Here is a 17961-nt window from a genome sequence, read left to right as displayed (position 1 = left end):
GAGACCGCAGTCTTAATAAGTTATCATTTTGTTAACACTTTAGTTTTTAGACAGTGTAACTTTGGCTAACTTTCTGCAGTACAAAGAACCAAGTGTAATAATAAGTGATTAAATAAACACTGTTTCCATCACCTTGAAAAAATTAAACACTATTCCCACTACTTGTTTCCCATTAACTGCTGCAGCATCACATTCTGAAAGCAACCCTGCTGTTATTCTATCATGTGTTTAACTTTGTGAAGGTGAATCTTAATCCAAACTATGATCTTTTCATAAATGTCACCAAGTAGTTTGTGTGCATAATTATAATTATAATAATCATTCTCAGCATTAGAAACTATTTTGGGTGATTATTTTGAAATATTGTGCAAACACATGACCAGTGAAAAGACCTGAAGGAGCAACAATCACTCATTGCTCACTACATGATGGGAAGGTCCCAGCAACCTAGCCCTTCTGCATCATAGCTAAGTGAAGGCTCAGTGTCACCTGATCCAGCCTTAACTATGAGCTGCATCAAAAAGGAATGTTTTAATGCTAAGTAGAGAGGGTGTGTGTCTGCTGAATGCAAACTGGGAGCTGGTTCCACAGAATAGCGGCCTGAAAGCTAAAGGCACTGCCTCCCATTCTGCTTTATGTCCTAGGAGCCACAAGTAGGCCAGTAGTATGAGGGCAAAGTGCTCTATTGGGATGGTGTGGTAGTATGAGGTCTTTAAGATTACTTAAGACCGATTCTCTAGTCCCTGTCAGTACTCTCACTGCTCACTGCAGCACTTTGTTTCCCGAAGCCAACTGATGGCTTTTTAGGAGACCCTGATAACTTACTGATGTAAGTTACTTCTAGTCCAGCCTAGAAGTAATAAATTAATGAACTAGTTTTTCATCATCACTCTTAAAGAGGATCTTTCTAATTTTAGAGGTATTGCACAAATCACTGCATTACTGCAGTTTAAACTAATTGGTGTGTGTAATCTGGATTCATGGATATGTAAAGCTGGTATCATTGGCATAATAATGAAAATGTAAATTATGTCTTCTAATAATACTTCCTAAGTGAAACATGTATAATATAAACAGAACTGCACAGAATCCTGTGGAACTCCATAATGCGAGGAAGAATTTGAGATTTAAAAAAAAACGTTGGAGATTAGCCTATAATTATCTAAGACAGCTGGGGCACGTGATGCGTTTTTAAGCAACGGTTTAATTAATGACACCCTCAACGCCATTGGGATGAGGGTGGGCCATGTCATATCATTCACAAAAATACAGGTAATTTTTTTTTTTTGATATCATGATATTTCATGGTGTAAACACATCACCCCATCACACAGTGGATTACAGTCACGTGGGTCATGCAGCATGAAGTTATTAAAGTTGTTAAGGTGAAGAAAACGTTATGGCTGAAGATTTAATTCACAAAAGCGCAGCTCTTCAGTGTTGTTTAATTATTTTGGATACAAACGAGGAGCTACAGAACAAACTACAATAATATGTAAGGAGTGCACGAAGGCTATAATATCTAAAGGGGAAATCCCTCTAATTTATTTCACAATCTCAAGCATCAACACCTGATTCTAGTAAAGAGCCAGGCAATCAAAGAATGAGCAGTCAGCGAAACTGTATCATTACTGCGTGGTCAGTAGAATCAGAAACACCACCACAAGCTTCAAGATCAGCTGAAGACAACCTGGGCCAAAGCGCAAAGTTACCAAAGAAGACCCTTGGAAGCTTTTTTAAGAGGGTAGCAGCAAGGACTGGGACCATCTCCAAGGGACAGGCAGAGTTACAGTTTTTTCTGATTGCTTAAGCCCTTTTTTTGCAACTATTGGCTAATTTTGCAAAACTCTTCACACAAATAAGAAAACCTGTCACCCAATCATCAAAACATTGTAGTTCTCTTCCAAAAGCAAACACAGCTAGATTAACTCTACACACCTTCGTAAAAATGGTGTTTCCGTATCAAACAGTACACACAAGCCATCATCTACTAAGCACACAATGCGCCAACTGCACACTGATGGTATGAATACAAAACACATCTGGCTTTTGCTTTCTCTGTGCACAAGGTAGGCTATGTCAGTTTGAGCTCATACTTCTGTCATAGATCCATAAGCATAGAGGGATCCAAACTTCAAGTACTGGTGTTTATTCACACACATCAAAACAAACACAAGTGGTTATTTCCAAGTATAGGATTATTTGCAATCGCCATAATGACTATATGGGTTACTTGGTCTGCAGTGAACATGCTTCCTCTGCCCCCTCCTCGTCTACCTCTTGCTCCTCCTTGTCCTTGTCGTCCTCTTCATCCTACTTCTTCACCTCCACGTCCTCTTCCTCGGCCTCCTCTACTTCTCACTCTTTCTGCTCCCTCCATTGTACTCCGCACACACAGCTTACCTGTATTATAGTGCTTAGGCTGATTGCAAAGTGAACTAATTATCTAAGAAAGTCTTCACATGTGAAAGTGTGCCAGACAGTTGGCAAATTAGTGTTAATGATAGCCATACATGTGTATACTTTTGCTAGGAGTGTGTTGGAAATTTGGAAATTGAGTGTTGTGCAGTGAATTGTGCCTACAGTTTTGCAAAGTGTGTGTTACAAAATTGCAAACTGAGTGCAAAGCAGTTTTTGTGCTTTTAGTTTTGCAAACTCAGTGAGTGGTTTTGCTATAAGTCTGAATAGTTTTAGGAATTGTGCTACAGGAATCACAGTTAGGGTTTAAGCATTCAGAAAAAACTGTAAAAACGACCTAGATTGTCCCCCAGCAGATGGTGACAATGATCCCCTCAAATGGTGGAAAGTGCACGAGGTTAACTGTCCTCAGGTCAGTCATTTGGCAAAAAAGTACTTGTGCATCCAAGCCACAAAGTGTAGCCTCTGATAGGTTGTTCAGCACAGAAGAGAACATTGTCACCTGTAATAGGCCTGCTCAGTTACAGTTTTTTCTGAATGCTTAAACCCTAACTGTGATTCCTGTAGCACAATCTCTAAAACTATTCAGACTTATAGCAAAACCACTCACTGAGTTTGCAAAACTAAAAGCACAAAAACTGCTTTGCACTCAGTTTGCAATTTTGTAACACACACTTTGCAAAACTGTAGGCACAATTCACTGCACAACACTCAATTACCAAATTTCCAACACACTCCTAGCAAAAGTATACACATGTATGGCTATCATTAACACTAATTTGCCAACTGTCTGGCACACTTTCACATGTCAAAACTTTTTTAGATAATTAGTTCACTTTGCAATCAGCCTAAGCACTATAATACAGGTAAGCTGTGTGTGCGGAGTACAATGGAGGGAGCAGAAAGAGTGAGAAGTAGAGGAGGCCGAGGAAGAGGACGTGGAGGTGAAGAAGTAGGATGAAGAGGACGACAAGGACAAGGAGGAGCAAGAGGAAGACGAGGAGGAGGGAGAGGAAGATGAGGAGGGGGGAGAGGAAGGGTAGGAAGAGTAAGAAATAGAATTGCTGATGACATCAGAGCTACAATAGTGGACCATGTAATCAACCGTGGAATGACCCTGAGGGTAGCTGGCCAACGGGTCCAGCCTAACTCGAGCCGCTACACTGTAGCAAGTACCATAAGGACATCTTGAAATGAGAATCGGTTAGTACAGTCACTTCGCACAAAGATTTGTAGCACTGCCATATGCCAATGAGAAACACACCAATACCATTGATGTAAAAATACTGAAATTGTTACTTTACAGAATTGCTAGATGACCAGATGCTGGGGGCAGAGGAAGCATGTTCACTGCAGACCAAGTAACCCATATAGTCATTATGGCGACTGCAAATAATCCTATACTTGGAAATGAACACTTGTGTTTGTTTTGATGTGTTTGAATAAACACCAGTACTTGAAGTTTGGATCCCTCTATGCTTATGGATCTATGACAGAAGTATGAGCTCACACTGACATAGCCTACCTTGTGCACAGAGAAAGCAAAAGCCAGATGTGTTTTGTATTCATACCATCAGTGTGCAGTTGGCGCATTGTGTGCTTAGTAGATGATGGCTTGTGTGTACTGTTTGATACGGAAACACCATTTTTACGAAGGTGTGAAGAGTTAATCTAGCTGTGTTTGCTTTTGCAAGAGAACTACAATGTTTTGATGATTGGGTGACAGGTTTTCTTATTTGTGTGAAGAGTTTTGCAAAATTAGCCAATAGTTACAAAAAATGTGCTTAAGCAATCAGAAAAAACTGTAAAAGCAACTTATTTTTTTGTTTGATTGTTTATGCTCAAAAGATTTGAGAATTATTCATTTTATTTTTCTAAACGGCACTTTTTTGTGGTGGATTTTATTTTATTCTTTTAGTATTTATGTTTTATACAAACTTTTTCAATCCAAAGAACAGAGGGAGAATTTTTATTTTTATACTTTAAGACTGAATACATTAAAGTTACCTGTGTAATTTAGCTATGTTTTTCTTTTTATAGAATATAAAAATATACCTGTTATGTTTAATTTGTCAAATTAATAACTTTTTCTGTATTTTGTCATATCGTCAAATTTATCGTTATCATGAGAATACTCTGAAATATCGTGATATTATGTTTGGGCCATATCATCCATCCCTAATGTCATATCTAGCCCATTTGCCAATGTGTCTTAACAAGAAGCTGAGTAAGCGTACATAATAAAGTGGTCATTGAGTGTTTATGTTCTGCATATTGTGCAAGACTGAAACAAGAGGGATTTCTGAACCTTTTAATTGGGTATAAATCAGTCACATTTTTGTGAATATATCCACACAAACCGTAGAAACACCTCCATTAGAAACACATCCATTACACATTTAAATGTCTGTTTTGCAAATGTATTCCTGGATAAACTGAGAATGTTTATAGCTGCTATTGAGTAATGTATACAACTGGAGTTTATACCTTGAGTGTGCTAACACTGCGAAAAGCAAACAATCCTTTAGTTTTTCCTTAGTTACATTTTTACTCATTAATCCCTTTACTGTTCAGGCATAAATTATAAACTATATGATCTTTCTTGATTGCAGGCAAACATTGTTACATCATCTCTTTTGACTTGCAGTATTACTTGTCTCTCTTTCTCTGCTTTTTTGTGTCAGCTATTTTGATTACACACCACTAAGAGACTTAGCTCTGTTTACTGCTTATTGCCGACTCAGATATTCTGCAGCCTAATGAACTTACATATTTACAGCAGCAGACTTAAAATCAACAATAGGTTGGGTTTGTGTGTGTGTGTGTGTGTGTGTGTGTGTGTGTGTGTGTGTGTGTGTGTGTGTGTGTGTGTGTGTGTGTGTGTGTGTGTGTGTGATGACTTTTGAAACAGCACTAAAAGAAATGATCAGATTGTAAGCATATAGATAAGTGATAAGAGTTTTTACACAGTTGTGTAAAGGATATATGAATGCGCTGACATGACAGCAGTTCAGTACCTTCAAGTAAGAACAATTAAAATAAAGGGTCTTGTGTGCTAAAAAGATAATATAGCTGGGTTAAAGATTAACAGTCACTGTATGAGTCGGCGCTGCAGCTCTTTTGTTTTTCAGACCTTCACCATCAAGCTCAAAATGACAGACTTTGGAGAGATTCTAAGGAACATTGGGGAATTTGGATTATTCCAGAAGATCACTCTAATTGCACTTTGCTTTCCAAACTTTGTTCAGACTTTTCTCTTTGCCAGTTTTGTTTTCATCCAATCAGATCCAGACAGACACTGCAACACAGACTGGATCCTCAGTGCTGCTCCTAACCTGACCTCAGAGGAGCAGCTCAACCTGACCGTGCCTCGGGAGGAGGATGGGACCTTCAGCAAGTGTGAGATGTTTGTCCCAGTGAGCTGGGACATTGATACTATCAGAGAGTACAGACTCAATGAGACCACAGGGTGCCAGGATGGATGGGTGTATGGGAACATGCTCTATAAAGCCACCATAGTCACTGATGTAAGTGAAATTTGTTGTTCAGTAGATCTCTCACCTCCATGAAACATTACATTAATTATTTTGTTTGTCTGTTTTATTATTATTATTATTATTATTATTATTACAAATACTCACAGTTTGATCTAGTGTGTGGCCAGGCCAGCTTGGTGGAAGTGATTCAAGCAATGTTCATGGCTGGAGTTCTTGTTGGTTCTCTCGTATTTGGACCTTTTGCTGAATCGTAAGTGTGCTCCTTGCAGTAGTTCATTGTTCCAAAATACAGAAATACTTTAATACAATTTCACAGGGAATGAATAACTTTTGTCTTTCAGCACCTTTACAAAACAAATGTTTGCTTCTCTATCTTAGCAACAGCTAACCAAAGAATTTTTACAATTTTTCAAAGTTTAACAACAAATAGACGTGTGAAGAGTTTGCTGTACACACTCTTCAAGATTTCAACAAACTAAATGTTACCTAATAATTAGTCAGCATTAAAGATATATGTATCTCAAAATATAAAACTATATTTCTACAAACCCAATTCCAAAGAGTTGGGACAGTGTGTAAAATCTGAGTAGAAACAGAATGGAATATTTTTCAAATAAACCCATATTTTCCTGATGTGCTGATGTTAAATTAGACTTACAATGAAATCTGTATGAAGTCAGTATTCCATATGCGTTTCTATAGATCTTTAATGTAGTATGTTAAAGGGTTGCTTCCCTACATACATAACAAAACTGCAAATACAGTCATCTGAAAAGAGAGTTTTTAGAGGACTGTTGTGTAGTCTCTGTGCAGTCCTGTGAAAAAAATAACTTGCTTTGGCAGCAATTCCCCAGATTGATGCTGAGGGAAATCTAGGTGCACTCAAAAAAATGAAACTGGGTGGTTGTTACATTAACAAGATTCAAACTTGTTGTTTCTATGGTTAATGATTAAATCATGCAGGGTTTGCATGAAATTCAGCAACTTAATTTATTCTTGTTGAGATGACATAATACAATCTAGTTAGAGTGGTTAGTTGACTGAACTAACAAAATTCACAAGATCATACACGATTTCAAACCACAGGAAAATCACTGGGGTAATAAGAGGCAGACAATCGTACACACACCACATATGTGCTGTTGCTATTTATTGTGGTTTAACCTGTCGAGGACAAAAACGTACAGAAAATTCTGTATCACGCCTTGTAATCATAACCTTCCTATTTTTGTAAGTCTCACTTCACAGCTTGGTGGCGCAGTGATTAACACTGTTGCCTCACACAGCAAGAAGGTCCTGGGTTCAAAACCACTATCTGGTCAAGTTTGCAGTGGGTTCTGCCTGGGTACTCTGGTTTCCTCCCACAGTTGAAAGTCATGCAGTTATTAGGGTCACATTAACTGGTGCTTCTTGTGTAAATGGTTGTCTGTCTCTATGTGATAGTGCAGTTGATTAACAGCACTTGCTATTTACCCTCCTCAGTGTTACTGAAACATGGGGTGTGGCTTTTCACAGGACTGCCCGTGAAAAAACTCTATTTTTACATGATTGCATTACTGTTATCTCTTTAATGGCACAACATTAACCCGCAGCTCTTGTGATCAGTGTTAGGAAGGTTACTTTTAAAATGTATTCCACTACAGATTACAGAATACATGCCCCAAAATGTATTTTGTAACATATTCCGTTGCGTTAGTCAATGAGAGTAACGTATTCTCAATACTTTGGATTACTTAATATATTATCAAGCGTTTTACAACTACATGAATGTACTATTGCTGTGTGATTTATTACTATTACTGAAGGTTACTTGCCATACAAACACCTAATTTTAAAAAATATTTCTTTCACATCATTATGCGGGCTGCATGTAGAGGTGACATGCAGATTGAGACACAGGCATTAGAGCCTCTTAATGCGTGTTTTGTTTGGGTTTCCACTGGCGTGGAGTTACCAACAAGAGAGAGGGGACAGCCTAACATATGAAACACGAAAAGACTGCCGTGTAATCCCTTTATTTCAACAAAGTAACTGTATTCTGAATTTAGTATTTAGTATTTATTTATTTATTGTCATTGTCAAGAACAATGAAATTGCGTTTGGGGCTTCCATACAACCCAAAAAAAAAAAAGAAGAAAATAATAAATACCCCTTAAAACCCAAGTGTACATATTTAACCCAGTGTGACTCCAATGCAATAAGACAATCCTTAGCAATAATGTTCGTAGAAATTCAGACAAAGACCTGAGAAACATGACAAAATACAACAATGCAACCCATTCAATATTATTGTACTGTGAGATATGATATCAGATATGATAGTTATCTATTTAAGAAAGAGGGGGGGGGGGGCAGGAGGGGGAAGAGAATAAAGATATGATGCACCAATGCAGACCAGTTCATTGCTATTAAGAAGTTGGATATGGTTATTGTCCGTGAGAGGGGGGCAGAGAGTTCAGGAGCCTCACAGCCTGTGGATACAGGCTGTTGGCCAGTCTGGATGTTCTGGCCTGTATAGACCTGTACCTTCTCCCTGAGGGCAGCAGATGGAAAAGGTGGCGCGCAGGGTGATGTTGGTTCCGCAGGATACTGTGCACCCTCCTCAGACAGCGAGTGGGGAAGATATTACTGATCTCTGGCAGACTTGTTCCAATAATTCTGCCAGCTTCTTTCACCACCCGCTGGAGTGCTTGCTGATCGGCCTTGGTGCAGCTGGGGAACCACACTAGAAATCCATACGTCAGAACGCTGCTGATGGCACAGTTGTAGAAGTTCAACATCAGAGATCTGGGAATGTGTGCGCTCCGCTCTGAATACCACCTTTTAAAACGGTAACTGTAACAGAATACATCGATCGAGGACGCTGAAGATATCTACCTATTCGGAACCATGATAACAGGGTTCTTGCTGATCGGAGCTGGCTTGGCCCTGGCTTATTGGAGAAATAAGAGAGCGGAACCGGCTGTTCAAACCCCCCCAAGGCTGCCCGCTGGAATCGAAGCGATGGGACGAGGCGCGACCTCTCACAATGAACGTAATATGGTTAACACCTTGGAGATGCTTACAGCTGCTGTGAAGGCTCAAAACAACACCACTGAGCGTATGGGGGGATACATCAGAGAGAGGCCTGCTCAAAATGAGACCCTTGAGTTGGAACACATCGCGGAACGGATCACTGCAGTTGTGAGGTCTCAGAATCAAAAGAATGACAACACCACGGAACAGAAGTTTGATACCATCATGGGGAGGCTCGCGGCTCTCCCATTTCACTGCAGGGCAACCTGCTTGTGACAAATAAAGCTGATTCTGATTCTGATAAATACGTAACAGCGGGTCATGTATTCCGTTACTCCCCAACGCTGCTTGTGATTTACATAACAGAAGCTAATGTATCCCTGTGTGTTTGTCTTGGTGTTTCAGATTCGGCCGCAAACGAGCAACTCAGATTCCAGCAGTTCTGTTGTCTGTATTCACCGTGACAACAGCTCTCTGTCCCAACGTCTACTTATATTTAGTATCTCTGTTTCTGGTGGGATTTGGAGCTGGAGGATATCGAGTCAACAGCATCATACTATGTATGAAGAGTACACTAACTTTTTACATCTTCTGGACAAGGCTACAACTAACAGTAGTTTTCATTGTAAAATAATCTGCCAGTTGTTCTCTCAATGGCTAAGATGATGTTCTTATAATGTTTTAGAGGTCCAACAAGGCTGTACTGATCTGATATTTTCCATTCAAACTTTCTACTTCCACCTCTTCCCATTTATTATTTTTATTGTTACTTTTATCTTACTGTTGCCTTTGTGACCGTTTTACATATTTACATTTACATAAGAGACAAAAGATAATCAGTTTCTAAACATAAAGATGTTGGACAAAGGACAAAGGCACATTTATGTAATTTTGTGTCCACCTTTCTACAGGGGGTTTTGTCTTCAACTAAACACATACTTGAGAAACTCTTGGGTTGTTGTTGGTTGGTTTGGGTCATTATCCATTCACACTGAGATGTTCTGTCTGATTAGGTATTAAATAGTAATAGAAAAATATATGTACAGTCAGCCGAGATATTCATAGCAGCTGATGTGCAATGTTTTTACTTATTTTTGTTGTTATGTATTTATTTTGTTCCATTTGAGCTGAGGTCTTAATCTAAAATAAACAAACAATTAACATATTTTCCTTATTGCAGCCACTGAATGGATTGGGATGTCCAAAAGATCATGGGGAGCTTGTGTGACTCAGCTGTTTAGTGCAATTGGAGAGTGCGTCCTCGCTGGTATGATCTATGGCATCCGAAACTGGAGACTGGCTCAGCTGATCACAGCAGTTCCGCTTGCAGTGCTTATTATCTACATATGGTGTGTATTTCACTCTATTTATTGAGTTATTTATACATTTCAAAATGTCTGTTTGTTTGAAGTTCAATTTTCTTCCTATCAGGTTTATTCCAGAGTCAGCCAGGTGGCTGTTAAGCAGAGGCAGAAAAGAAGAAGCCAAACAGCTCATTGTCAAAGCAGCAGCCATTAACAAACACCCTGTGTCAGAGTCTCTTCTGGACAAGGTAGTGAATCACATTCATCAGGGGAGGAGTTTTCAAGAACATCGATGACACCTGTAAAATAGCTGTTTATTTGTTATGTTTACTATTCAACATATTCATGACAAGAGATGTATCTATGTATTAGCCCTGCAATAGAATGGGGACCTGGTCAGGGTGTCTCTCACTGTATGTAATGTCAACCCTGAACTGGAACTGGAAAAAACTAGACTGATGGATTCATTTCAAGTCCTTTTTCTTAATTTGCTATGATGGTGTTACAGCAAGCGTGACTTCTCCCACAGATTGAAGTGAATAACTCTGTGAATAACAGAGGAATAAAAATCCTCTTCAGATCATCACTGCTGACCAGATATTTCTTTATTATAATACTGTCATGGTAAGTTCAACATCTATAGTGAGGTTAATACATTAAAAGGGAAATATTTCAATGCAAAAACATGTTGCTGTTTTTAAATGCTAAGATTGGCAATTTGATGTTTTGATGATTAAATGGCCATTCATAAATGTGTTATAAATGGTTCATGATACAGGACTTTTGTGTCTGATTAAATGTGTTTCTCTTCTCTTTTAAAGGTTTTCCGTGAATCTTTCCATCTACAGTTTGTACTTAGACATGCAAAACTTTGGTTTGAGCATCTTTGTAACCCAACTGGTTTATGGTGTTTTTGAAGTACCATCTGTTTTACTCTCCATGTGGCTACTGGAGATTTTGGGGAGGAAAATATTATTCATAGCAACCCTTCTGATCGGAGGAGTCTCTTCCATACTTATCCTAGCTGTTCCTGATGGTAAAAGCTTTGTTATATCGCAAAATACATTTTCAATTGTCTGCTTATCATGTTTACGTTCACTTTTATTAATTATTTATTTCCTTTATGTCAGGTTACGCCATTGCTGTCACATCTTTAGCTGTTGCGTCTCGTTTTTTCTTGATATGGGCTGGCTCTGTTTGTATGGTCTTTATGCAGGAGTTGTTTCCAACATCGGTTAGGTAAGCAGTCACAGTTTTTATTCATGTTTGTGAACAATACCCTGACTTGTGTGAAAAGAACACACGGGAGGAATTAGTGAGTATACCATTTGTCTTCCTGTTTCAGACAAACAGCCACAGCTTTAGGATCCATATCAGCAAGATTAGGTGGATTACTGGCTCCACTGCTGAACTTGTTGGCCATGTACCACTCGGTCATACCCATCACAGTCTTCAGCTGCCTTACGTTGATAGGTGGATTTCTCGGCTTCTTGCTTCCCGAAACCAAAAGAAAAGAGCTTCCTGAGACGACTGAAGAGGCTGAGCGCAATGGGTATCAGTGTTTAACTACTGCAGCATCTCAAACATGTTATTTTGTCAGTCATCATTTTTTTCATCTGTTTCTGCTTTATATCTTTCAGACAAGTTAGTTCCACAAGAAGAACAACTACCAGTCCACATTCATATTCAACCAAGATGTAGATGTTTGTGTACTGACTTTGTTTTATATTGAGTTTTTAACTCTTTCTACAAATATACCAAAATAATTATATGTTTTTAATTCAAATATGTGGGGATTCTAACACAGGAAACTCTAAAACGACAGGACACAGACAGATAAGAGAAATCACAACCACGGACAAACAAGGCTGGGACATATATACACAGGTGGGTGATAAGGGTAGTGGAAACAGCTGGGGAACACACTAGGAACAAATTAGGCTTGACGAGGCAGAGGAAGCAAAACTCAACATAATGCAGAGACCACGGCTAACAAAATAAAACAGGAAGTGACAAACACGGAACAGAGACAAAGAACAAAAAACAGAAGATGTGAGCTTGACACAGACAAACAGGGAAAGACATGACAACATACAGGAGACAGACATACACACAGATGAGACAGGGAACAACTGGACACGAAAGGGGACTAACTAAATCAGGAGAGGGACTAAGAATTAGAACCATGGATAACTAAACTAGGGAGTGAGATTATGACAGAGCATCACTGCACTGTCGAGATCATCAATATCCTCAAATTTGAAAACACGTATTCTACTAATTAATCCATGATTCATAATAATCTGATCCCTTTATCATTCCTTGCTTTATTCTGCAGCAGATACACTGTAATAGTGTTTGCTTTGTATGTTTCTCCGTACCTCCACAGAGTTGTATTGTATGGACCAACTGTGAAACAATACCGTTATTGTATTAATGATTTTTGATATAAGAGATCTCTTAGTTTTATATAATGCAAGCATTTAGATACAGTCTTATATGAGCTTTTTAACGATTTGGCATCAGTTTATGGACTTACTTTATTATAACTTTGTTCATCATAATTATAAATAAATTTTTTCTAAGCACTACATGTTTTTTATGTTATAATTTAGTGATAAATTATTGACTTTCAATCTTTTCTGTAAAGGCATTGTTTGCAAACAGTTTAACATTAAATCCAAAAATACTCTTCAGTGAAAGTAGAGTGTGGCATCACCTGAGACTGGCACCTAAACTATCTGGCACGTTCGTGCAAAGTCATAATTTCATTCTGATGTAATTTAAATATAAATATAAAAAAGATTTAACACCAAATTTAAATTTCATGGGCGGCATGTTATATAACACAAATCCAGTTGTTTCCCACAAATAAAAGAAATGAAACAAAGAAACAAAAAATTGCTTCTGTGTTAATACTTTTTTTCAAATGTGATAAAATAAAATAAAGTAAAAGCGGTCGACTGCTCTCTCTCCATACCTCCAATCTGTTCTTTCACATCGAGTTTATTTCAACCTGCACTGACTATCACAACTCTTCACACACACTAAGTTACTTTAGTGCACCATACTGTGTAATACACTTTATAGTGTAATACTGAGCCTTTTCTGTTTTTGCTTTGAAATATTTTACTTTGTTATATAAGACAAGATAAGATAAGACAAGACACATGCTCAATAAAGCAAGAGAATAAAGCAAGAGGAATAAAGATATACAATAATATACTATAAGAATTGTAGGATAAGGTAATATACAGTAGGATAGTGCAAATATAGTATCAAAATAACTCTAACAAGTAATGATGTAACTATATCAGGTAAAACAAAAGAAGAGTTGGACAGCCTTATTGCCATGGGTAGAAAGGATTTCCTGTGGCGGTCAGTTCTGCATTTAGGGGCGATGAGTCTTTTGCTGCGTGTGCTCCGATGGTCCATCATGGAGGCGTGCATGGGATGGAAGGGGTTGTCCATGACACAGAGAAGCTTTTTTAGTATTCTCCTCTCAGACACCTCCACCTGGTTCTCCAGTCTGACACGCAGGACAGAACCAGCCTTTATAATCAGCTTGTTCAGCCTGTTGGCATCCGCTGTCTTCACCCCACTGCCCCGGCACAAAGAACACAGCGCTGTTTACCACAGAGTGATAGAACATGGTCAGCATTTCCCACAAACGTTGAAAGACCTGAGCCACCTCAGTAGGAACAGCCGACTCTGCCCTTTCTTAAAGACAGCACTGGTGTTCTTGGACCAGTCCAGTTTACAGTCAATGTGTACCCACCACGTCAGCCCCTCTGATGGTGACAGGGGGAGGAGGAGGAGCATGCCTCCTGAAGTCCATGATCAGTTCCTTTGTCTTTGTGATGTTAAGTTGTAGATGGTTTAGCTCACACCACTCAACAAAGCTGCCCACCACACTCCTCCTGTCCCTGATACAGCCCACAGTGGCAGTGTATGGTACACACAATATATTATCCATACATGCATTTTCTTAACCACTTTTTCAATTTAGACTAGCAGGGGGGCTGTTACAGCACACTCTGAAAAGTTCACCAGTCTATTACAGGAGCAATACATAGAGACAGATAACCATTCACACCATAGGCATGAACCTAACATGCATATTTTTGGACTGTGGGGGGAAGCTGGAGCATGGCTGGCACAGCTGCAGACCTCACCGTCTCAGCACTAGATCCTGGTTTGAAAAATGGTCTGCTTCATAGGCACGAAGAAACCAAACTAGCACAGCTTCACAGACAGGAACACAGCTCCTCCCCTCATTAACAGCTGAAGTAGTTAACATTCAGAACTGTCATGTATAAGGGTGTACGAGGAACGAGAGGGGCCAAATGCAGACACACTCAGCAGACCATGGTGAACTGAAAGTGAGCCTTACATAACACACAAGAAAGGAAATTGAAAACTATCATCTACTGAAAAGTAAACGTGGAACAACACAAGGGCTAGGAACACTGGACCGAGGAGACATCTAGGAGGGATGGTGACTCAACATCCTGACAGTGAACATGGGAGAAAAAAACAATACATACACAAAAAGGTGATTAGGGAAGATGTTTATTTTAATGAGACATGGGAAGTAAAACAGATCATAACGCACACGAGATGGGGGACTGTCACAATAAAACAGGAGGTGACAGAATACTGAAACCAGGATGTGATACACAAACTTGACAGACAAAAGAGCAACAGACACGAGGATCGAACACTAGGGGAGAGCTGAGCTCTAGAGCAATTTGCGAGAGAGAGAACAAGACTAAACACATAAATGGGATGAGTAGAAGAAATAATACAAACATTACACATCCCAAATATCTCATAATACATAAAGAAAAACTGGAAAGCCCCCAAAATCTCAAAACACTGGGTCAACTGACCCAGGACTGTGACAATAACACTAAACAGCACTTTAGTAGGAATTTCAGGTGTCAGTAAAGCTCCCATCTCAACAACATTCAAGCATTAAACAATTATCAAGAATGTTAATCTGGCTGTCGCACACGCTAATAGTAGACCTTTAACTATTAGGAATTAACCAATAGGCACATTATCAACCTGTCACTAACATAGCAGCTGCCGGACTGCGGGATGCTTGTGAGATATTGAGATGCCGCAGAGCAGATTAAGTACGGGTGAAGAACCGAGCAGGTTTGTGGTTGTGCAGAGCAGCCGCGGAAACTGAGAGCCCAGAGTGTGAAGACGTAATACAAGCAAATAAAAAGTGAAATCCAGAGCAGAATCAGACCTGCCTAGAAGAATTAGAAGAGCTGGAGACTGAGGCGGAGCCGTGTGAGTCGTGGATAAAAAACAGGCTGCAGGCAGATGTGGAATGTGGAAAATGAACTTTAACTTTTCTCCTTTCACAGTAATTTATTAAAATGTCATCTATAGTGATGTCTTTATATCACTATAACTAATGGTCATTAATGAAATTGTCTAAATAATATGTAAAATGTATAAACCATCTAAATGTTTCTCTCACAAAACGCTACGTCCAGATGAACAGAATCAACTTTTGGAGATTTACTTACCTGGATGATTGAGAATGCATCAAGACCATCTAAACTTAACTGATCTTAAATTCTTATTTTATTAAATCTTCGAACATTCGTTGAAAATTAACAACTTGTTTTAAATATGACTTCTTCACCATAACTTTTGTTCTTGTGGGATGGGGTAAAACGTTTTCCAGTGGTATCAAAAATGGTATAATTTACCTGGTAATTCATATTTTAGTATCGTGACAATCCCACTACAGAACAAAGATCTCTCCCTCTTGGCTGTTTAAGGGCCGGTGCTGTCACGCTTCAAATGCATGCATCATTCCTCTCCACAACTCATAACCCAGTGCTTTAAAGAAACCTTATAAGTTGACATCTACAATGAGAAAATGGAGATAAGCAGGCAAATAATATGAATTAACATGATGGTTCAGGTTGTTTTTCCTTCCCTTTTTTCTGAATGACGACTTGCATGCATCTTTTCACTGCAGCAACTTAAGGATGGCTATAGCCTACACTTTATTTATTCAGAAAACAAAGTGTAGTAAAATAAACACAAATATGATAGTACTTAACAACATGAAAGTTGCATGGTGTCACCATAGTGACCTGCTGCGATGTGTAAGACAGTTCTAGAATTCTGCTTCAATCATAACAAACTTCATTTGTGCAGGAGAAACAACCATTTTCATCTTGACCTTTTAGCTAAGTGCTCACATTGTATTTGACCATTTTTGCTATACTCAGCAACAACATTTTAATGGAGGAAAGTATTGGAGTCTACAAACCTACTGGGGTATGTGAGAGTCTTTAATTTTACTGCATTTGAACAGTATGAAGAATTTGGTGTATTTTTAAAAAATACAATGAATCAAGTTAACTAATAATGAGTAACTTCTTGTTTCTTTGACAGGTGTTGTTTGACACACCTGAGTACAACACAGCTTTAAAGACCTGCTGGCACCCTCAAAGCTACAAGACTCAGGTAAGAACCAACTGGCGTAAAATATCTGGTAAATTTTGATTTTTTTTTAGTGCTCATGATTAAATGTCTCTTTATTTTTAGATTGCAGTGATGATGGCATTCCTTGGACTTCAGCAGGAAAATCAGATACCACCTCATATAACTGCTGAAGATATGATCAACCTTTTAATGGAGGAGAACAAAAAAACACTGAGAGAGCGGTGAGTTACTGTGACACCAACAGACCATAGATGAACGTCTGTTTGTGATGATGCTGAGATAAAACCTGCTTTGTGTCCATTTTAAGACTTTGGGAGTTTGACATTGAGAAATTGGAAGAAAATGAAACCAAAGGTCTTCTGAAACTGGTAAGACAAGAAAACTGATGGACCTTATAGTAATTTGTAGATTTTTAAAAAGAATTTTCATTAACAACAGAAATGCACTTTATATGTGTTTTTCTTCTTTTGTTTTGTTTTGATTTGATTTGTTTCAGGTGTGGGCAGTGAACATTATTAATAAAATGAAGGACATTGAGCTACAGGCTCGGCTGCTCCTCAAATATCCAGAGGCCATACCTCCCAAATTTCAGTGAGTCCCATTTGACATACAGTTATGTAAAATTCAGCTACAGTGTCTCAATATATCTGAATACTTATAACTTTAATCTACAGAACGCCTAAACTCCTCAGCATGTTCAACAAATACCTTGAGATCCTTAAAGAGAAGCTGCAGGAAACACAGACCTCCAGACTGCTAAGCCCCCAAGAAGTAGGGATAGAGGTAGTTCCCAGAGTCCTGCAAGGCTTCTGGGAGCATCCTCCTTACCCCCTTTTGAACCTGGCATCTCAGAGTCTGAGCGAGCTCTCCACCTGTGTTACGAAAGCCACTCTGGATCAACTCTCCAACACTCCCAGAGCAAAGGAAAGCAAGGCCATCTTCTCTCGCTCCATGCAAGATGACATGGTCCAAACCATCTTGGCAGAAATTAGAGAGAAACACCCAGACGACACTGTGCTCAGCAACACTGCAAACCACACTACCCTGCTCACCACAATCGCTGGTGTAGCAACAAACCACATTTGTAAGATCTTGCAGCCCCAGATCCCCAACGAGCCAGTTCATCACACACAAGCTGCTCAATGCCCAACAAGAGATCAGTACGACTTAAACATTACTGGAACTGAGGAAGAATCAACAAGTCCAGAAATTAACGATGACATGGTAACACCAGGTTCTCTATCAGC

General features: G+C 39.0%; 1 protein-coding gene across 1 annotated transcript; it reads left to right on the top strand.

The window, feature by feature from the left end:
• Positions 1 to 5534: 5534 nt before the first annotated feature.
• Positions 5535 to 11935, top strand: LOC309694630 (solute carrier family 22 member 13-like; the record flags this gene model as incomplete). Its single annotated transcript, XM_082514807.1, has 10 exons — positions 5535 to 5945; positions 6062 to 6165; positions 9336 to 9490; positions 10111 to 10279; positions 10362 to 10482; positions 10764 to 10858; positions 11056 to 11270; positions 11365 to 11473; positions 11580 to 11786; positions 11875 to 11935. The coding sequence occupies exons 1-10, from the start codon at positions 5571 to 5573 to the stop codon at positions 11933 to 11935; spliced, it is 1611 nt and encodes a 536-aa protein (XP_082370933.1). The 5' UTR covers positions 5535 to 5570.
• Positions 11936 to 17961: the final 6026 nt, after the last annotated feature.

Source organism: Aulonocara stuartgranti (assembly GCF_965226115.1).
Source record: "Aulonocara stuartgranti genome assembly, chromosome: 18".
NCBI lineage: Eukaryota > Metazoa > Chordata > Actinopteri > Cichliformes > Cichlidae > Aulonocara > Aulonocara stuartgranti.
Note: the sequence above shows the minus strand (reverse complement) of the source record. Positions and strands in the feature narration are given on the sequence as shown.